General features: G+C 38.6%; 1 protein-coding gene across 5 annotated transcripts in view; it reads right to left on the bottom strand.

Annotated features, from left to right (window-relative positions):
• Window positions 1-23,386, bottom strand: part of RPS6KA2 (ribosomal protein S6 kinase A2) — a 272,066-nt gene that overhangs the window by 39,530 nt on the left and 209,150 nt on the right. For all 5 annotated transcript variants that reach the window (XM_046939777.1, XM_040697491.2, XM_419611.7 and 2 more), the window contains 5 exons: window positions 20,774-20,880; window positions 13,250-13,287; window positions 12,347-12,489; window positions 7,032-7,102; window positions 6,109-6,197 (listed from right to left, as the gene is read on the bottom strand). In XM_046939777.1, the coding sequence (XP_046795733.1) occupies window positions 6,109-6,197; window positions 7,032-7,102; window positions 12,347-12,489; window positions 13,250-13,287; window positions 20,774-20,880 (448 nt within the window). The remainder of the gene's footprint in view (window positions 1-6,108; window positions 6,198-7,031; window positions 7,103-12,346; window positions 12,490-13,249; window positions 13,288-20,773; window positions 20,881-23,386) is intronic.

The following is a 23,386-nucleotide window of genomic DNA, read 5'->3' as shown; positions in this document are numbered from 1 at the left end:
TCCTTCACTGGTAATAGTGTTAATTTCCTCTTAAGTACTCTACTGGATATTTAAGAAAACGCCTCTGAGATCTGGTAATGAATTTTAATCTAGAAAGACTGCTATTTTGTTAGTTTTGTTGAATTTAATTGCTTCAATGCCATCACAAAAAAACAACAAGTATTCAGTAATAATTAAACAACTGTCAGAGATGACTTAGGATGCCATTTTGGGGGGGGGTTGATTTGACTTTATTAATAGTACTTCTCATTATTTTTTTAGTTGGAGAAATAACACTTGGAAGAAAAGGCTTCACACTGCAGTTTTGAAACTAGTTTTTCAAAGGTACCCAGCACCTCTTTACAAGGATGCTGAGCAGCCTGGATTTTCAAAAGGACTCAGGATTAATAAGCATCTTGCAAAAAGGCAATCAGCACCTCAGAGGACTCAGCCATTTAAATGCAGTATTTGTACTGAAGAATCAACATTACAAGCAGTTTTAGAAAGGTCTTGTCAACTCCAGCTTTTGTAAAATGTGACATCTGCTCTCCTTGTATACAAGACATTACCAATGTTTGCTAAAATGCACTGATCAGGAACGGCTTCCTACAGTCTGCTTAATGTTCACTGATGAATAAATACAAAAAGCAAGGACTCTGTGAACATAACACACAGGATTATGTCAGGCCTTCTGGACAATAATTCAGAAGTAATACAGGTCTGATTACTTCCCTATCCTGGTAATCTTGTAGTATAGACAAACATAAGTGACGCACATGAGGATAAACAGTCCTAGCTTGGTAAAAAAAAATTATGTGTGCTGAGGTGACCCTTTGGATTATGATAAATAGTTCCAGAAAAATGCATAATTAAATCAAATCTTAGAGGGACTAAAGAGGACAAACATCGCTATGTATGTCTGTTGACACCTGCATTGTGAGTGTGGCAGATAGTTGATTCCCTTACCTAGTAAAGGGTATATTTTTTAGAAGCAGGAAAAATCAAAGAAAGGCAGAGAGAAAGACTATGGAATGACTGAGTAGACTGAGAATTTTTAACCTGGAAACACATGACCAAGGAGGGTATATGACAGAGATCCAAAAGCTATGATTGTTTGGAAAGTGGGGATAGGGATCAACTGTTTCACATCTTTTCCAGTACAGGATTTAGGTCAGTAAATGATGCTAGCAGGAATCAGGTACAGAGCAATTTGGAGGTCTTTCTTCAGGCAGCAGCCAGCTGTGTGATGTGGAATTCTGAGAAAAAGAGGATACAGATGTAAAATACTTATATAGGTTCAGGAGAAGACCAGAAAAATGTATGAAAAAGATATCTGCTGAAGAAATCTGCTTCACTGAAAAACCAAAAGAGGTTCAGGAAACTCCTTGCTTGAGCTTAAAGCAGGTGGAGACCAAGAGAGAATTTAGGTGAAGTATTACACGTTTATCCTATTCTTGCTCTTTGTGAGGCAGATTATGGCTTCTAGTTATTCACCAAGAAAATACTATGACTGTACTGAGAATAGACTAAGACAGTAACAAGATTTGTTTTTATGTCTTCCTTAGCTTAGTTTTTTCCATGCATAGTCTACGTCTGTACTAGATATCCCTAGCTGATTCATTCTGATTTCAGCAGTTCCAACAGAAAGATGAAACCGACAAAGTTACTCTGAAAAGAATTGCATTTAGCAACTCTTCAGAGAAGAAATATCTGTGATAAATGTCTTGTGCTCAGTTGGTGGTGACTGGAAACTTTGTAATGTGCATTCGATGTTCTTTACTAAATGAGGATGAAACTCAAGAGCCAAACCAATGTCAAAGAGCTAGGATAAATGCTACAGACACTGCTAAGTTACTGGTAGCATTCCCTAGGCTGAGGGTAACTGGCAATATATTCAATCTTCTCTGCCCTATTTCACTTTTTCCTGTTTTGTAAGCTTGTGGATACACCACTGTGTGATGGGAAGGACCCACCTTTTTAAGATGACCTATGTGTAACCCACACTTCTTGTTACTTTTTTTTTTTTTCTCTATAAAAACATAGAAATCAGAACCAAGAACCAAACCAACTCATTTCTACTTCTGTTTGTGGAGGACTGAAGTGTGCAGTAAGGAATGCAGCATGTAGTTGACATTGGTATTTGTTTGAAAAATTAGCATTTCCCAATTGAGGCCACCTTGGAGCTCTGGCACAGAAAGAATACGTTGTTGGGAATGTGATGGCTTGTCTCCACCTCTGGCTAGCTTGGTGTATGAAAGAGATTTAGGATGGTAATAGTCTAAAAGTTTGCAAAGAGCAATGGACTTCTAACTCATAGCAGCTGATTTTACATTGCAGAGAAGACTCAATCCTTCCTGCAATTTTTATTCCCTAATATTCCCTGCTGTGAGACCTACTGGTATAGCCCACAGCTGCTTACCAGCCCCTGTGCTCTGGCTGCAGGCAGTGGCTTATAACCCAGTCCCCTCTGAAGCAGGAGAGACATGGTCTGAGGGTGTAAGCCTTGGGGACAGTTCAGAGAGCCCCTGGGGGCCATCCTGGCCCCATGCAGAAATCAAAGGGAGAAGTTACAGTGGAGGTGCTGTAGTACTGTACTGTAGTACCACCTCTCTGGATCCACCCTGAATATTTGAGGCCATTCATCTACTGTCAACAAATCTACAGTGGTACTGGTAAGATATGTGCTTTCATAGAGAAAACAAGCCCAGAAGAAGTCCCATCTGGATTCTCTTGCTTCATAGAAACGGACTGTTCTTGAAATAAGGATGAGGACTAAGAAGACCACTGAATTGCAGCACATGGTGGCACACGCTATGGACATACACCTTCCTCTGGATTTCTATTTGTTTTTTTTTTTGTTTGTTTGTTTGTTTGTTTTTAACTTCACTTTAACTGCAACTTTGTAATTAGATCTTCTTGTGAAGAATGATCTGCACCATCAAACCTACTGCCTGTAAGTGCTGCCCTACAGTCCCACAAGGGTCCAAGATGATAAATGATGCTTTCAGATCAGATTGCAAGGTTAAACACATTATAGAGTGCACCGATTTATATAAAAGTTGCCTCATGTTAATAATCGAGAACTTAATTATCTAAGATTGTTTTATGCCTGTAATAAAAGTGTCTGTGTTAAGAGGATTTTCCAGAATTTTAGTTTCAGCATATAAAATGCTTGTGTTTCTACAGCTTCCCAGTCAGTGGCAGACATTTTGAAATTCATTCTAAGGTTTGCAAGGAAGATATACAGTCACTCGATGAAAGATAAACTTGTTTTTTAAAGATTGTCATCTCATACAATTGAAACCAATTGGGACTGAGGAAAAAATAACCACTTATTTGGCGTCTATGCTAAATCTACTAGCACATGCTTTTACTTTATACTTTCTTGCCCAAAATTGTCAATTTTGAGGGCTCTGAAACCTTTGTACTTCTCAGCAGTGTAAACAGTTTCTGAAATACTCAACATTAATTCACCCACCTGAACAGATCCAGAGTTTTGGGTATATGAGAATTAGTCCATTGCTTAATTACCATCAATGCAATAAATTCATAATTTTGTCGTGAAGTTTCCTTTCTAAGATGCTTACACCTTCTTTGCCTGATATTCCAGTTAATCTGTTGTAGTAATATGAAATTATGTCCATTCATAATCTACGGTTTGTTGTATTTCATCAGAGCAATACTACCAAAGCAGTGCTATGCAGATTATCTGTACAGTATTTGGCTTCAGAAAATGACAGTGTCCATAAAAAGGGATGCCGAAGAATGCAATAATTTCCATTCCTTAAAATTTTCTTAGAAAGAAGTAGTATGGACATCAGATTTCAAAGCAAAATCAGAGAAACGGGACTATGAACTTCCTTCTTTCCATTCAATTCTAGTATTTTTTCATTCATAATCCAGAGTTTTAAACAAAGGCTTAAAACAAAGTTGTGAAACTCCTAGACAATCTTTACTTCTATTTGTTAAAATGTCAACATCGAACAGCAAAAAGCAAGATGATAGTCAGAATAAGATGATTCTTGAAGCCCAGCTTCTTTCAGCTTGCCAAAGTTAGAAAGAGCTTTGGACTGAATACAAACAATCTCCAGATTTGCACACATCTGAAATAAGGACTGAAAACAAGTATTTGATCCATAATATAGTTCCCACTTAATTTTAGCACGCTCCACTGTTTTTCCAAAGGTTTTTCAAAACACAATGTCTAACTCCACTTGCCTTTCAACTTTAGACTATTTTTCCTTTCCCAGAAAAACCTAAAATCTACAAAGCTGAAGCAGGCCTTTTATTCGCTGATTTCAATCCAGCATTTAGGCCAATCATTTAAATATTTCTTCCTCAAATCTGTTTTCATCTCCCTTCATTCTGATTCTCAATCAGTTAAAACACAGAGAGCCTTCTGAAGCTTTCTACTGCTACATCTAAACTTTTGGCCATGAAAATATAAAGCAGAAGCACGTGCCAGTAGATTAAGCATAGAGGCCAAAGAAATGGTCATTCTTTCCCTATATTCTAGTTGGAGAAGATGGAGAAGATACATTCTGCTTTGATGCATAGAACACTTTATCTTTCTATTTTATGAGATTATAAACCTTGAAAAATAAGTTTCTCCTTCATCAGAATGAGAAAATACTGGGGCTAGAATTGTCATAGCTTGTTTCAAATGCTAAGGAACTTTGCTTATTTAATTGATTAACTTTTTTTCTTAAGGACTAGTATCCAGGACTGCCCACTGACTTTACTGGAGCACATTTTGGTTGCACAGCAAACTGTGGGAAACCACAAAATGTGCAGAGCAGAACAAAACAAGAGATGGAGAAAGGAAAGAAAGCAGAACGAAACAAAGGAAGGAAGTGAGGAAAAGTTTATATTTATTGCTGAGTCTTATCTTTCTGAACATGGATTAAACCTGGAAATTCCAACACTCTAATTTTCTCTAATGTGAAGCCAATTGCTTGAAGCAATTGAAATCTGTTGAGAAAATGTGTTCTTGCACTTTCTCTTCTATCAGTCTACAACAGCTATTATTAGGTCAAGAGGAAGGACCCATGGGAGCACATCATTTCTGTGGGTCATGTGGAGTCCTCCCAGGAGGAGTGGGATCACAGCAGCATGCCAAAGGACAGGGTCCCCATTCCTAGCCAGCCCCACAGGCCTCAGAACAAAAGTCCTGCAGAAGGGGTTAAAAAAGGAGAAGAAAACCAGGACAAATATAAGACGTGTACTTTGAATTTATTCCACACTACTCTTTGGTTTTTCCTTTTCCTTTAAAAACAAATTCTTCCCTTACTCATCTAAAATACAGTGAAATATAAGAAAGGTGTGAGGTAGAATAAATCTTCAATATTTTTTAAACAGAACAAGATACGATTTTTAAACAAAAAAGACGACAATACTATGATCTTGGTATTATTCATTTGATATGACTATTCTTATTTTTTCACATAAAAACTGAAGATTAAATTTTCAATGAAAATTATGTGCCTGGCATGGTTTATGATCTAACCAAATGTAATGAATTCCTTAATAAAGCTCCCAAACAAAGGCAGAGATGGCATAAGATACAAAATCCAATATATCCTCCTAGTTTATCACAATTTAAATTGAATTACTAACAAAGAGGGAGAATATGTCAGTGAGAAAGGACATAATAGGTTTAGGACAAGAAAGAAAACCTACTGTTAAAATGTTCCTAGCAACCAAAATGAGACAGCATCAAAATGCATTTTAGAATAGGGGAGCTTATGATAAATTTTACTGCCTTTATTTACCCCACTTCTGATTTGCAGCTCATCTACTCAAAATAAAACAAAACGACCCCTGTCATCCAAGTTCTCTATATTCTCATATGCATGAGTTGCCTTACACAGTTCATAAATGATGGTGGTTCACTCTCCCTCTTTCCTGAAAAAGAAAATACAAGCTAATAGCATGTTTTGTATTCCAATGCTTTGACCGTGCTCTTTGCAAGTTTCTCTAGTATTCTGAAGGTTTCCTGCATTCTAGGAAGGCATGTAAAATGCATAATAAAGAGGATGACTCTTGGGGAAGATGGTCTGAGAGAAATGATTATCACCTGACAAGACCAAGCACATGTAACAAATGCATCAATTTAATGCATGTGCATACCTAGTCTGTTGGATGGGTTCCTTTTGAAGAGGGCTCGCAGCAGGCTCTGGGCTTCTATGCTCAAGAACTGTGGCATTCCCAGTTTGGCTCTGAAAGGACACAATACTTGAAAAGAAAATAGATTTTTCAAAAATTTTCTATATCACACTTTGGTTTAAAGAGCAGTATAGCAGCAGTTAGGAGGAGCAAGCAATGAACTTGCTGACCAAAAACATGACTACCTAAACATATCACAATACAAACTGAGGGACTGATCTTGTTCTGTTGAAGTTAAAGTATGTTTTATCACTGGCATCACTGGAATAGATCTAGTGAATCTCTTAATACTTTCTGCATAACCTTTAGAGGTATTTTTCCTATGAAATTAAATTTTTTTTTGTTAGTTTGTTGGAATAATTTTGGGAATCCAGAGAAATTTAAATAAATAAAGTATCATGAAAATAATATTAATAAACCATATATTGATTAGAGAGAACAACACTTCTCTCAGTGACTCACAGCTACAGAGAAGAAATGTAACACTGACAAAGGATATGCTTCAAGCTCTAAAATACATGTGTCTGCACTTAACACTAAATGAGTGGGAAATTCTCTAAGGAAAAGATGCGAAACCCTGAAACAACGGAACATAAGCTGTCCTTCAGAATCTATTTCCACTTCTGTGTGGATAATGACATTCTGTATTACAGAAACTAATACATATTTCTTTTGTAAGGCCTGGTTGGTAATTCACTTCCTGCTATTCACTCTGAAGGCAATTTTAGAACTACACATAGGATTTAGCTGTGAATGCCTTACAAAGCTTTGAAAAACTCATAATACATATTATTATTCTCTACCTTTCATATACCTTGGACCTATAGGCTGCCCCAAGGGTACAGCTAACACATAGTTAAGGGAATGAAATAGATTTCAATACTCACTTGAGTATAAGAGCCATTGTCTCCTTTCTGTCTTTTCCCTGGAATGGTAATGATCCTGTCAGCATCTCAAACTGTGGAATAACAAAAAATGGTAAATTCAGTAAGTGCTGAGACAGCCTGAAGAGCTCATCACACACCAACCCTTTTCTATTTATTTCAAACACAACTGAAAAACTGAGAAGGGACGGCTCAACAGTAGTTATGGAAAAAAATGATACAGCAAGTCTAGATTATGCAGAATATTATGGACCAGTATGATTACTCAGTTCAAGGGTCTTAAATTGTTTACACTGATACTTGATGGTAAATTTTGGTAAATCTGGGGAGAAGCATCACATGTGCTGCTATTTCCAGCACTTGTTCTGTGGCCAATATTGGAGAAACGATAGATGCTATTGGCTGGACAGACCTTTAGTTTGAACAGATACACTTTTTTTTAGGCATTTGGCATAGACTGTGGTATGGGGCAAATGGATTCGCCATGCCCTTCTGAGGGAATCACGTGCAGCTGCATCAGGGAAGCATCAGGTTGGTGTTAGGAAGAGGTTCTTCACCAGCAGGTGAAACTAGAACAGGCTCCTCAGTGCAATGGTTACAGCCCCAGGCTGCCACAGTGCATTTGGACAACATTCTCAGATGTACGGTTTAGATTTTGGGTGGTGCTGTGTGGAGCCATGATCCTTATATGCGTCTTCCAACTATGGATATTCTTTTTATCTGAGTCTTATAATCTTTGCTGATTGCATATTTGCACTACTTAACAATGCCACTGTTATACAATCTTGTCTACTTGACTGATTGTATACTTATACAATCTTGTCTAGTATGGATTTAATAGAATAGTATGGATTCCTTCATGCAGCTCTAGACGCAGTGTTTCATGGGGCTATCAGTGGTAGCTGATGAAAGTTATGCACCAGCAACTAAAAATAAGCCAAGAACATCATTCAGCCAAGCATAAAGGAGGACAACGTCCATTAAGAGAAAAGAGAACAGTTATCCAATTGTACCTGAGATGTAGGCTTTGGATCTCTTCTAGGATAAGTACCTGCTAATTAATGCTTGTTACTGTAATTAAATAGCTCTTAAAGCAGGACAGACTCTGCAACCATTATGTTTCTATAACTTATTGCACAAAAGTTTCACTGCTCACTCTTGCCTGAGATTAAATACAGCTGTGCTGTAAGAAAACTATCTGAAGGCATGAGAAAATTCTACCTGTGAAACTGTTAGGCTAGTTTTGTGAGGAGGGCAGACGAGAGGCTTAGAAGCCAAATAACTAATTGATTATAATTAATTGAAGGACTTATTTGCATTATGAACAAATTACCTCAAGATAATAAAATATGAGCCAGAAGCATGAAAAAGAATATTTAAAAAACATTCATATGACTAAAAAATACAGACAAGATTTGGAAAATATAAAGGTTTTAATTCCTGCTTGGTCTAAGAAAGTCAAGGGAGCTGCTACAGCTCATTTACTTAGAAATGGGCTTGAAGCTGCCGATGTATATGATAACAGATATATGCTATTGTTTGGCCAATGACTTCGTGAGAAGATGACGACTGTAGCTCCAACCCAGCAGGATATCAGAGACAGATTGGCAAACACACTATGTGTGCAGGGCTGAGCAACCCGAGGGCAAGAAATTCAGATGCAGTGTTGAAGGAGGAAGGAAGGAAAGAAAAAATAGAAGTTACAGGAGGGAGCAGGGGAAGTCACTTGTCCTAGAGGCTGCAGGGAGTATTTACCGCACTGCTCTACCAGCTAGTACTTTGTTACCAATGTTACAAGTCTAACGCTGAGACTAATGCAGACTCAGGAGCAATGCACTTAACATCTATTTTTAAAGTGAACTGCCTTTACGGTATGTTAAATATACCAGAGCTTTTTACTACAGTGAACTCTACTGAGCAGCAGCTGGAAGAAAGCACTAGTTCTTATAAGTGCTGCCCTGATTCTAAAATCTGTTCAAGATTAAAAATGAAACAACGAAACTGAAGAAAACTATGAAAAATGAAAATAGTTAAAGTTGCTGCACAACACTCTGGTTTCTTTCTTTCTTTCTTTTTTTTTTAAAGTATCAAGACCCTTGCTAAACCTAAACATGAAAGCAGAAGCAAGCATTTGCTGCTAATGTTACACATAAATTCAGAGTCATATGGGTCATGGTAGGTTGACTGGGAGCTGAGCCTAGGTGTGAACAAACTTTACAGCATATTTGGCTACCAAAGTGAAATCCATAGTTTTGCTGGGAAATGTACTCTTTACTCTTCCCGCTTCCCCATCTGTATAAACCATCTGTTGGTTTGTTCCTTGCCTCCCAGCTACTCGCTTCTTGGGTACCCTGGAGGGCTGCCCTCTCATAGCCAGCACTTCAGAAGACATTGTCTCCTTCCAGCTTTGGCTTCCTTTCCATACCAATATTCAGCAAGAAAGGCAAACATTCCCTGCTTCAGTTCAGCTGCCTGTTAATACAACCACAGAACAAGCTTGGTGGGAATGGATACGAGAAGTGATCCTGTTAGGTCACTGAGGAAGAGCAACTACAAGAAAAATCCACAGCCTGGGGTAACTGCCAGATGAATATTCCTAGCAGATGGAAGGACAGCAGACTGTGCAAATAATCTGAGCCCAAATCTGCCTGAATATTGTGAGCCTAGGACAAAAATTGAAGTTACAAAAGAAACCCGATATTACTCAGATCTGGAGAGTAGAGACACTCTTGTCAGAACAGCTGGCTTCGCCTCTTAACACTTTCAGTGATTTTCCAGGAAGTTGGAAGTTGGTCAGGCATTCAGTTTTCCTATCTGTAAAATGCTTTATTTGTCATTATTAGCTATATATGAAGCATAATGAATTTGATTTCTTCCAAAGGATTTGAATACCTTCACGTAGCAGCTAGCATAAATGTTCAAAATATGGTTCATTAAGAATGCTATCTGATGCAATGGGAATAAAACAAGAATATTATGATAGGATTTTGTAAAAGAAGACCTTATTGCTTTGATGTATTATATTGATTTTTCCAGGGCCACTGTACAGGTTAAAGTGGAAACTACCATAAAATAGAGTACATTGACTAGCAAGGGGGATATTTTCCTTTCTTGTACAGATTTCACTACATTGAAGAATAAATATAAATTCATTTCTTTTTATTTAGGACTGCCTATAGAGTCATCTCATCCCTTCCCTCTCTAGTTACAGCTCCTCTCTGCTGACATGATGCTCAATGGTGTGAAGTATTTTTTCCCAAAGGTAGAAGATATACAGCTTCCATGATGGCTGTGGCTTTGGAAACCAGTATGATGAACTACAAACCTGCTCCTTTGAGCAACCTTCCAAGAGACTTGCATGTGTTGTGTTGCAGAACAGTTTACCTGGGCATCAGAAATGGTAGTGTGAGCATCAAGGATCTTGTGGTGCTCCTCAAAATGGATTTATCATACATACAAATGTATGTATGTCAGGTTAATTGCTTATGCAGGTGTCTTGATACAAAATTTCTGAAGAGTAGCGTTAAAACTGAGCAACATTCCATCTAAAATCTTCAATACAATAAGTAAGATGCAAGGAGGCAAAAAGAAAAAAAAAAAAAAGAAAAAGAGTCTAGACATGATAAACCACCACTTCCCCAACACGTATTTAATTGGGTACAAACAGTCATCATCACTTATTAAATAAGAGGCAGGTACTTGCAGAATGTTTGAGAGGGTGAATTTGGATACTGTTGAATTCCTGGCAGCTTTTCAGATTAGCATAAAAACAGCTTATCTAACAGAAGATTCAAGTGATGAGCAGAGCCCAAGACAGCACTGGAAATCCTTGTGCACTTTCAATGTAAGAAAATCCCCTTGCCATAATTACTTAATTTATAAAGAGGAAAAAAAGGTTGAACTGATTAAATGTATTTTTCTCTAAGGTGTCCAGTAGCACTCAGAGGCTTAAAGCATCGGCTTACAATAAAATAATTTTACTCTCTTTAAATGGATACTTATCTTTTCCAGTTCTAACATGCTGAATCCCTGGGAGAGGATATGAAGAAGAGAGAGAATGAAAGAAAAAAAAAAATGAAAAAAAGCAAAAAATCATGTGGCAAAGAGCCAAGTTCATTAGGAGGTGAAAGAAAACCAATCCATGCGCCAATTACATCAGTGTTTCTTTTTAACTGGAGACAGATAGTGAGAAGGCACAGATATCCTCCAAAAGTAAACACATAAAAAATTTAAAGGGTTGTGGTCTATTTGTTGTAGGAGACATAACCTACTGATTTTTCTGAACAAACATACGTGATTCAAAAGTGCTCAGCATCCACAAATGGATTTGTGTCTCTGGGAGATAAGGATGTCCTTTTTTTTACATTCAGGTAATTAATTGCAGTCTTTACCTTAGATTAACTGCTCTCAACCAGCTAGATCAGCAACATAAGCCCTCTCGCAAAATATGCTTACTAGTTTTTACATTGCTTCCTGTTGTTACTTTTGTTGGAACCAGTTGTTTGCTTAGGGTAAACAAAATTTAAATAAACTCTGTCATTTCTGGAAGGGTTTATTCCTATCTGCCTTTGGGGTAACGTTACTTTTTAGCATGAATAACTCCTTTCTCTCTATCGTGTTTTTCCTTCCAGTGCATTTCTAGATGGTATAGGCAGTTCTTGGACTAATGACTACCTTAAATTAGTAACTTGCTCCTGCAACACGGGATCTAATACTTTATTAAAAGGCAGAAGAAAGTGATTTTGTTTAGAAATGCTGATGTAAAAAAGGCAGATTAATAGCAAAAAAACAAACAAACAAAAAAAAAAAACACTGAGGTATTGTGAAGCACTCAGAGTGCCCTCAAAAATATATTGTTTTTAAAATATACTTGACAAAAAAAGAAGTGTACAGTCCCAGGTTTCTTCAAGAATATGCCCCTAACCTCTGAATTTTCCTGCCTTGGGAATGTTTCCAAACAAGATCTGTGTTAGTAACTAGATAGACATTTCTTCTGAAATGCGTGCACTCTTACAAGCTTGCCCTGCTCTGTTCCTGTAGAACAGAAATATTTATGGCTCAAAGCAACCAACTGAAGCAACGTATTACTGACAGAAATGAGATAAAGAAGAGAGAGAATCTAGGGGCAAATTTTAGCTCATATGCTGCCAGGGGCAGCTTGTTTCCTATTCTTGATGCAATGAAAATGATCAATCAATTATCACACATCTACTTTCCTATCAACCCTTAACTGCTGAAAAAAACTGATATTTGTTATCTCAGGTGACTGCTCACTTTCCAGCCACCACTCCAACAAACAAATACAACTTTTCCCTTACCATGAGCACACCAAAAGACCACCAGTCGGCGCTCTGAGTGTGTCCTCTGCGGTTGACCACCTCTGGGGCCATATACTCTATTGTCCCACAGAACGAGTACGCTCTCTTGTCATGGTCGATGGCTTCTTTACTTAGACCAAAATCTAAATAAATTGAAACAGAAAGACTTCTCAAATTTCTAAAAGGTATTATTAACACTTATGCACTTAAACTGTTCAAATAAAAAATGGTTGGAGAACACATGAAACAGACCGTGGAGCACCCATCCATCTGTGTGCATATTCTGTGTGCAGGAAGGCCACAGGTACACACACAGTGAAGCTCTACCTACGTGAAATACCTGGGTGGCATTTGTTAATGTCTTGAAAGCACATGTATCATTTTCTTTGTATATCACTGAGGTTCAAAGCAGAAGGCAATGTGTAAGTCAGCAGAAACAGTTCAGGTTTGGCAAAGTCAATGCTGGTAAAAGATTCTTTCTCAGTTTATCATAGCATTAATAGTATTGATCCCAGGTAACGTTGATAACACATCTCACGCAAAGGGATGGTTTTCCAAAATGTCCTCTACACAGCTATAAATTCAGAGAATTTAATCTGGAGTAAGCAGTCACACTGGGAACATCCTTCTATCTATGGTGGCAGGCAGTCAAAACTGCAAGCTCTGTCAGTCAAGAGAATGATTTTACTAAGAAAACCTATGTTCTCCATGTGCTGTGAAGTCTGAGAGCGTGACAAATTGCCATAAGCAAGAACATCAATACCAAAACTTTTCTGCTTCTTAAGCTTTCTTTCTTTCTTTCTTTCTTTCTTTCTTTTTTTGTTTTAAACAATGATAAAGTTGCATGGAACATACTGCAAATTAAATCAGCTTGTAGGCATTAATTTTCAGTTCCTCACATACCTGTTATCTTTATGTGGCCCTCTTCATCAAGAAGAATGCTGTTAAAAAAAAAAAAAAAAGCAAAGATACATTCATTACGTAGTCACAGATTGCAGTTAACAAAAGCAAATAAAACATGTTTAAGACAAGTAATGAGATATATGCAATTCAAATACACGTGCAAACAAACCCCCACTGCATTATATGTTTCCATAAAGAAAAATGATCCCCCAAAGCCTAACTGATGTCATGCCTGAAGCAATCACTGCCTGTGGCAGTTGCACAGGGAGACTCCTCTTTACTCCATAGCATGCTCAGGATGAAGATGTGAGCCGAGCTCAGAAAGAACATGGTGTTCAAAGCAAACACCAACAGAGTATTTGCTTCCAGAGCTATAGGTTTTCTGCTGTTCTCATAATAATAAAGGCAAGTACAAAAATAATGAGGGCTTGGACTCACTGGATCTAAAATTAACTCCAAAGGTAGATACATTCATGCTGAAGTAATAAAAGTGATTGTAGAGCATAATGACTAGTCACAGCCGAGCTGCATGGATCTCAGCCCCTGCTAATTTATTCTGTCAGGAAGCATAAATGAAAATTCAGCCTGGAAGCCAAATTCAAGTGTTCTCACGTTTGCCACCTGCCAACATTTCTTATTCTCACAAAGCCACTCTAACATTTCTATAAGAAAAAATGACTATAGTTCTCAAAAAAAAACCCAAACAACAACAAAAATAAAAACTACTACTTTTTTTTTTTTTTAACAGAAACAAGAAGGATCGGTGAAACTAAGAAATAATAACATTTTGTTGAATTTTGTGCCTATTAGTGTTGCCACAGTAATGAGGATGGCGTTTCTTCAGTCCTAGTTAGGTTTAGCGCATTTGTGATTTCAGACTGGTCTAACAAGATGTCAGCTATTTTTATACTTTCATTCTCTTACAGAGTCACTTTGATCCATTTATGCAGAAAGAAAGTAAGGCAGAAGTGAAGCTAACACATTGGGAAAGGTTGTGTGTAACTCTTGTTAAAAGTTTCTTCTGTGCTGAAACATAATTGAAAAGAGGTGATCTTCTGCCATTCATTTGTGTGTTTGGAACAGGCTGTTATTGTGTAATTCATCAAATAAAGGCCAGCAGCTGAGTCACTACTATATGTTCAATAATTAAACCTTTTCTTCTCAATAAAAGCTTCTTTCCTTTGATTTTTTTCTCTGCAGATTTTTTGAAGAGGCAAAAATATATGTACAGGAACGTAGCAGGCTTGCTTACATGTATTTTTGAGACCACAATCCCTAAATAAGAGGCTCGTGCTTAAGAAGAGAATCGAATAAAACACCTACCAACTTGAAAGCGAGAGAGAATGCCTGAACCCTACAGACCCAGCTCTGCAGTAGTGGTTGAGGGAGAACAGCTCACAGAAATCACCCCAGATTTTGTCCCATGCCCATCGAGTCCCTGTGAGTAACAATGCTAATCAAGGGGTGTGGATCTGTTTCCCCAGAAACACCAATTTTATATTTCATTGGCTTTCTATGGTAAATTCATGCTGCTTTTCTATGATGCAATATATGGTTTTCGTATCTTTTGCCTCCATTAGAGGTATGAAGGCAATAGCCATGCAGCTATCAGACTCTCTCGAGCTAAGTGAGCCAGAAGTATACAACAGACTTCCCCACACTAAATGTATGAGCAGCTAAATGAACGGATCCTGGTTTGCTAGGGGCATGTATCCTTTATCCCTGAATACTCCATAGTTCCCTTCTGCCTCACGTTCCCTAAATCTGCCCTTACACAGAACCCTTGGCTGCCTTCAGCTTCCCTTTGCCCCTGGCAATGTGCGTGGGACAGCTGGGGGTTTCCGCATTTGCCATCTGCCAATGCATACAATGCTATGGTTATGAACTGAAAAATTACTTTTGATGTAAAAAGAAAATAGCATGCTAACTGGGAGAAAAATATAATTGCTGCAGTGAAACAGCTTTGAGTGACATTAAGAAGCATAGTATCCACGCTACTGACAAATATTTTTTCTTTGACTGTAGAAGCAAGTTTTCTCTCTGATCATCCTTTCTGTCTTCTTTTATCTCTATCACTCTACTGCTGCTTTTTTATCCCACAGTGTCAAATAGAAATTCTATTGTGACAATTAAATTATGTTAGCTATAGTTTGCAGGATCAGCTAAACTGAAATAAGCTACTGCTATTTAGGAACAGGAAAAAAGAACTAGAAGTTGTTAATGTGATCCAGGCTTGAGAAAAATCTTTCCTCTCAATCAATGTTTTGAAATTACAATGAGAATAAGAGAAGGAGAATGTCAAGCTAAGCTATAATTCCATTGAGTGATAATCTTTCATTACTAGAGTTTTCCATTTTGTATGCTCAGTTTAAGATTCGACTGTGTTTACAGGATGCTGCCAATTTGTTTCTAAAACAACACTTCTAAAAAACAACACCATTTTGGCCTCAGGATGGTCCAACAACAACAAAAAAAATTAAACTCTTTTAACTGATCTCAGTTTAAATGTACACATTGAGATAATAAAATCTGAAAACCTCCACGTCAGAGGCTGGGAAGCTAGCCTAGTAGCAGGGGAATGAGGTTGTCCAGGCTACAGGAGAAGCTCATGGTAGAGCTAGGACTGCAACTAACTCAGCTGTTAGTTATTGTTTGTTTGGTGCGTTTTTTTCTGCACAGGGATAAAAAGCCTTCAATATTAGTTGTTGGCGTTATTTCATATTGTATTTTAGAACCAAGAAGGCTTCATATTGAACTCCAGTATAACATAATCCGTGGTTCTGCCAAAGCCATTAAACCATTTGTTTTGTTTTTAATGATTTAATTTCACTTTCCAAGTCAGCTCAGTTTTGCAGGAAATTCAACCCACATTTCATGTTTTTTAGAAATTGTAGCCAAAATCTCAAGTTGGAAAGAAAATCTGAAATTTCCCAAAGAACATTAAATTTGACTGCAGGCTTTGGGATGAAAGTACTGAATAGAAAGAAACATACAAATATCTCCCAGAGATGAAGATTTTCCCAAACTGCCCACCTTTTTAACATTTCAGTGTATGCATGATGCCATACTGTCTCAATAAGCTGAACAGTCTATGCTGAGGTCATCTCTGTTGTAGCTGCATTGACAACATGAAGCCCCAGAAAGGGACAGCTTGTTTCAGTGGACGCTGACGGCCATTTTCTAACAGAAGTCTTTGCTCCCCACTGATTCTCAGATCTTTCCTCTCTACACAAGACAGCTATGCTCACAAATGAACTGCTGTGGTTTATAGCATGTTGCATGAAATGTGAGCTGTTATATGAGCAGCTATCTGTCCCTTTTACGGACACCTGTGGGCAACACAATGTAAGCCTCCTTGTAATCTGAAGCCTTTACAACAGAACTATATCAAGGTGTAACTGGGTACCTGCAGATAGAACAGGCAAAAATAAATAAAATGACTGTGCATTCTCAGAAGGTAGAGTTACTTCTAAGCCATTCACACTCTTAAACCACAGCATATATTTCATATAGTACTTTTAAGTAAGTTCCCATTTTTCTAGTTCAGTATAGTTATATTTAATAGCTTGATGCTGCAGTTCCTAAGCAGGAACAGGCCTCGCTGTGTAAATGAGGACTCACCCATTTCATCAGCTTCAACATGACCAAACAGCACCTTGTTCCACCAGGGACCTCACTGAAATCACCAAGACAACTCAAGGAGAAGGAAGCATCATTATCTCCTTGTTCTGCACAAGACTTTTACCAGCAAAATCAATCGTTTGCCTTTTTAAAAATAAGCACAGCTCACTTTATGACAACTCCCAGAGTACGTATTCTGGTTGCGCTTAAATTTAATTCATAGCTTTGAATTGTTAATATGAATTTTTGTTCAGGGAGTCTTAAAAAAATATTGAACCTGACGTTTTAATGTACTGAGGGTTCTTTCAAGTGGTTTGAACAGTGCCATTTTCTAACAAGCTTTCTTTGACATAAACAACTGCAATGAGCTTCATTTTAGGATACTTGCAGAGCTGACAGAAGCAATCTCAAACTCATTAGCAGTTGCTTTTGGGAACATCTAGAGGACACAAGAGCACTAAGCAATGAAAGAAGGACAAATACAGTGCTTATCTTTTAGCAAAGGAGGAGAAGGACAATGGGGAAGTCACAAAGTAATTTATCCCAATTTCTTTGATTTGCAGTCTGATCTGACTGAGTAAATCTTTTTTATCAGACTAATAACGCTTCTCCTGAAGACGTGGTACAACTCTGGATGTTGTGCTTCAGATGGGATATGGATCAAGAGAAATCAAAGTGTACGAATGAAAATGACTGAATGCCTAGAAAGACTGACTAGTAAGAACATTTTCGGTGACTGGGTTGTTTGGGCTACAGAAGAGAGGACTGAGGGGATGAGGATGTGCTCACAATGCCTCCAACGCTGCTGCTCAGAGCTGAATGCGCTGCCTAGGGAGTCTGGAAGGACAGGCCAAGGAGCATGGCCTATAACTGCACCAAAAAAAAACCCGAACATCTAATTAGCTGCTGGGGGCATCTTAGATTCTAGATACCAGCCATACAAATAATATATCAATGCTGAGAGCCCTGTTACAGAGGCTGTGGAGTCTTCACCAGCTGTTGAGCTGTTAAGCGTAGGTTAGCAACAAGCCTGCAGTGACCTTGATACATTTGAAGATGAGATCATCCTGTGATAGTTCTCATTTTCTAGTACCATCTCAGCTAGGAAGCTATTCTTTTCTAGATGCTACTTAAAAATATGGCATTTTCCCCCTTCAGAATGAATCTTTTTTTTTTTCTGCTACCTGTTTTTCTTTTCTAAACTTTAAGTTTGGAACAGCCACAGGCTGTCATGCTTTGCTGTTTGAGACATGACTATACATAGATTTGGCACTTATAAAGCCATTTAAAGTTTTTTTTTTCTTTTTACTTAAACAGATGCCTTGATTTATTCCCAGGTATAAACATCAGTTATACCAGTGTGGGTTATTCCCAGTCCTGTTCAATAATGGCAATAATAATGTAACTCAATGCTAAGGTGTTCAATGATATCACCGGTATCTATTTAACTGTACAACAAGGACATACTAAAATGTCAGGTTGTAAAAATGTACATTTAAAAGCTGGGAAATACCAGAATGAGGGCTGTCACCTTAGTTTGACCTCACTCCGTACAGGTCTTTAGTTACATGGTGAGTCTTCCTGTTTTCTTCCAGAGAACTCCTAGCACAAGTGGCAGAACAGATAGACAATACCCAGGGATTTTAGCCAAGCTGTAAAGTGAAGGGGATGGCTGACTGGTCTTAGGACAGATGAAAATGCAGAGAACAAGTTCCCAGCTTGGCATTTTCTGGGTGGCAGAGGCAAATCACTCAGATCTCCCTTTCTTATGTGAGCTCTAATTTCCTGATTCACTGATCCCTGAGAAGAGACACTGCAGTTTGGTCTGCAAAAACATTATGTACTGTCACTTGCAACTGAATTCAGACAGAGATGTGCATTGAAATGCAAAGTGACACATAATGCTGAGAACCCTGAAAAATCAGGTTGTGCATTTTTTACATCGAGTGAATAGTTTTGACGTGCATTTAATTTTCTCCTTGGTTTTTAACTTCTCTTAAAGCAAAAAAAAAAAAAAATAAAATAAAATAAAATAAAATAAAATAAAAAAAAAAGGTCTGGCATGTGACTCTAAATGTAGGATTACCATGACTTATATTTGAATATACAGTCTCATATTTGGATAAGTTCTAATAGTTGCTTCATATATCATATGCTAGTATGAAGAAGAGCATATCTAGCACCAGAAAGAAAAGTAGATGATTCATATTAACACTCACCAGAAACAAAGTTTAAAACCAAAAAGCTCTAACTGGAGTTCATAGAATCATTTGAGTTTCAAGCGACCCTTAAAGGTCATCTAATCCAACTTCCCTGAAATGAACAGGGAGTGATTCTGTAATATGGACATGTGTTGAAGCTGAATTAATAAAGTAACAAACCTGAGCCCAAAGAGTTGCTGGCAGATGATACAACAACATGTGGCAGCAGCAGCTGTGGCATGACTGCTACCCACCTGCATCTCATATTGCAAAACCAACTGGTACCTTTATTCCTCTGGCTGTTTAATTCAGAGTATGGAAGGTGGAAATTTTGACCACTTGAAAGGGTCTCCAGCTCAAAGGACTGAGAGCTCGTTAGGTTAATCAATGTGAATTCATACTGTACTACTACTATCACTATTGTAACAAAATCACTAAACTGAACTGAAAGTTTATATCACATAATACTATGTTGTAGATAATTAGCCTCTTCTCCTTCAGCTTTTCACCTACAAAATCCAACTTCCCTTACTCTTGGTTTCTTATTTTTTCTGTGAGTGTGATGGAAAGAACTGCATATTTTTTTTAACTTTGTGTCACAAAAGGAAAAGGTTTGCTCTGCTGTTATATTTTGGAAGTATAAACAGCCAAGCAGACTGCTCTCAGTGGTTATCATTTTAATATGGTTATGGCCATTGCATTGAGAAGGCTGAAAGTTTGACATGCTGCAGCCTGCTTTATTGGAGCTGGCACAGGAGAAGCAGGCAAAGCACCAGCCAAGTGGAACAGAATAAAGGCAATATCACATGACTTCCAGCCATTGCTCTGTGGGTGTCATTTAGTCTATTGACGTACTGCAAAGGAAAAAGAGAAAGGAAAAATCTACAGAGCACTGCATTAACAACGGCAAATAGCTGAAAATATCAGCTAGAATCATTCTGGGACAACAGTTTTGGTTGTTAATAAACATGTTTTTAAAATACTGATTATTATCTTTCATGAGCCACCGCACACATCAGTTTTCAGAGTCTCGTTTACAGTAAGCAATGGATGCAGTAAAACGGAATGGTGCTACCACACATTTTGTATGAGCTAGAAGTGGAGTTGCTTTGGACAGTCTCTATCTCATCAAGGGGAAGGCCAGATTAAATAATGCAAATCAAGAACAGTGATACTGAAGAGAACAGAACATTTCTGAACCCTGCTCTGAGCTCACTCATTAAACTGAGGCTACGTCATACTGGGTCACAGTCACAGTATTTAGCCTCATGCTAAAACAAGATAATAGAAAGACTCACAGACTGGGCTGTCAGGACTGGTGCTGAATTTATGCCTTAGCCTCATGGTAGAACCAAAAATAAACACAGGTAAAGAGACGGTAGTGCTCCTGTTCCAGAATCTGCCATCTATTACCAGCTTGACTGCCCCTGTAATTATCACAGCACTACTGTCTCAGTTGTTGCTCCACCATGATTTACCACCTCCCATGCTTCACTGGTGAAAGTATATGGTCCTTCCTTACCTTATCAACCACACAGAGGGGACAAAATCTACTCCTGATGGTTAAGCTCTCATGCATAGTCTCCCACACAGGGAGGAAGGCAGAGTCTGGTACCTTTTGACTTACTAGCAAGATGAGGAGCAGAAACAACCTAAAAGCTCATGTATTTATGTTTTAGTTCACTCCTTCTCATTAACTTACTTTTCTGGTTTTAGATCCCTGTAAATAATTCCAAGCCCGTGGAGGTGGTCTAAAGCCAAGGCCAGCTCAGCTAAGTAGAACTTGACATCCTCTTCTGTAAACATCACCTAGAGAGAAGGAAAAGAAGAACATGTCTATTTACTAGACAGTGGTGGGCTGGCTTGCATTAAGCAGACACAGGGAAGGAATTGTCTAACTCAGGAATGCTGGAAGGTCCATCATATCAGGTTCAATTTTCCATAATTTGTCTGAGCTCACATTAACAATTCTTACCAGATTCTCCTTATGAAACAAAACTTGATCTGCCGAGTACTCCTGTTCTTTAAAACACACTGCTCTCATTCATCTGTTTGATCTGTTTAGATGACATCATGTCACAATAATATAAATAAGGTTCTAACTCCTTAGCCTTTGGAAGTCAGTGGCAAAATTCAACATTCAGCACTACAGCCTTTGTTGTTTTCATACCTCTCAATTTGCTAAAATCTTGGCATTTGATTCCTGAATTCTCATAGAATAATATGAGGAACCCCTCTGGGGAAGTGTAACACTTCCTGTTTTAGAAACCGAAACACATATTTTTCCCAAATATGAGCAGAACACACAGCATGAAAACACTCTGAGATAGATTTAAACCCCCATGCATCCAAGCAATCTCTAGGGGCCACCAGACTCTTGCAGGGGAAGATCCCCAGCTTCTGCACAGGAGGGAAAGGGGCTCCCCTAGCTCCAGCAGAGCACTATTGAAGTCCTAAAGCATAGCATTCTGATTACGGTTTTCCACGTGGAAATATCTGACACAGTGTGCCAGAGGTTTTCAGCATGGTACTACTCAAGCATGTATGGTTTGGGATAGCAGTGGAGGGAGAGAAAGAAACAAACCTGGCATATCCTTATATCCATATAGAAGAAGTGTCTCCAGTGCAAAGGAGCATCTACAACAGTGCCTATGTTTTGGCTGTTGGAGAAGAAACAGCTTCCCCCTGTGCCAGAGCCAGGGATAGATCCAGTGCAAATGATCAGGGAGCATGAACTCAGGCTGAACCTTGGCAATCCTGGTGCAGATGCCCTGAGCTATGATGTGTTGGCCAACACACAGGGCTGATGGTGGTTGTTGTCTTTCAGTAGCTACTACCAACACTGGAAAGCTTTGGTTTAGGTGGGAAGAAACTTCTGCAAACAAAACAAATCACTAAGCTCCGAAAAACTGAGCTCAGATGCCAAGAAAAACCTTTCGTTCCTAGAATGGTTCAACTTTTATTGTATCCCAGATGATATTTACTTCTCTCTAATTAAAGTTCAATTTGCACAGCAATAATAATGCAGAATGAGAAGCTGGTGCACTGGATATGCAAATGCAAATACTACATATAATAGAAGTAAAACAAGTCATTTCAACACAAATTTACAATTTTTTTTGCTCAGAGATGTTGTGGACCCATCCCTGGAGACACTCAAAGCCAGGCTGGACCAGGCTCTGAGCAGTCTGATCTAGGTGCAGGTGTCCCTGTTTTCATTGCAGGGGAGTAGGACTAGATGGCCTTTAGAAGTCCTTTCCAGCTCAAACAATGCAATGATTCTATGATAAACAGCTGCAAAGTATAGGTAGATGAAATGAGCTGCAAACACAGAAAAGAGATGTACTAGGACTGCCAAGCTAACAGATCTCATTATTGATAGCATAATGCAGAGAATGCAGTGCACTGAATTGTGAAAGCTTTGGGAAAACCAAAAGTGTCAGATGAGTACAAAATCTGAGCCATACTTCCATGTTCCCTCACTGTGCAGAATGTGTCAAGAATCACTTTCTCTCTCTTCTCCCAGGAAATCAGAGAGATTCTTTAAAGACAGCACAGTGTTACAAGTTCATACTTCATAACAAGCAGCAGGAAGATATTTTTTATTTTCTTGAATCTTTTTCACTCTGTTCAAAATAACTGATTCCATATAGTAAATACACATACAGGTACTATTACTTGGCACTGCAGTAAACCCATTGCTGATGTCTTCCTGCATTAGCAGACAAGTCTGGAAAGAGAACACTTGGGTTTACAGCCCGTGGTGGACTCAGCAGTCTGCCTGTCAGCCCATTCCACAACAGCATCTCACCAGCTGCCACTGCCACCCAGACTGGGTTTGTGGGGTGGAAAATGCAACTAGGGAACTTCTGCATGAAAGTTCTGTTCTCATAGTCCATCCATAAGCTCCCCAGAACAAAGAGAGACTCCCCTCAAGATGACACTTGAGATATCTTCATCTTATCTTTAAATATCCTGTGTCAAGTGGATACTGGTGCCTCATCCCCACCGTCTGGACAGAGACCAAAGGCTGAGGACACTACACTGGTGACATCAAACCCTGAAACACAGACAACTCTTGGGACCCCAAAGGCCCCCTGGCTCCTTCCCGGAGGTGGCAGGGCTGCCTCACCAAAGCACTGCTTCTGCCTGCAAGACTCATAGACAGCTGGCTCCAAGAAGCACTAGGAGAAACAGACAAGCACTAAATGAATGTAGATATCTTGCAGCTACCTGTCTCTGCTGGTGTCAGTGAGACACAGGTTTGGCTTTCTAACTATCCTATTCTTCAGCAGCAGCATCTCCCCACAGGCAG

This window comes from Gallus gallus, chromosome 3 (assembly GCF_016699485.2).
Source record: "Gallus gallus isolate bGalGal1 chromosome 3, bGalGal1.mat.broiler.GRCg7b, whole genome shotgun sequence".
NCBI classification, from domain to species: domain Eukaryota; kingdom Metazoa; phylum Chordata; class Aves; order Galliformes; family Phasianidae; genus Gallus; species Gallus gallus.
Note: the sequence above shows the minus strand (reverse complement) of the source record. Positions and strands in the feature narration are given on the sequence as shown.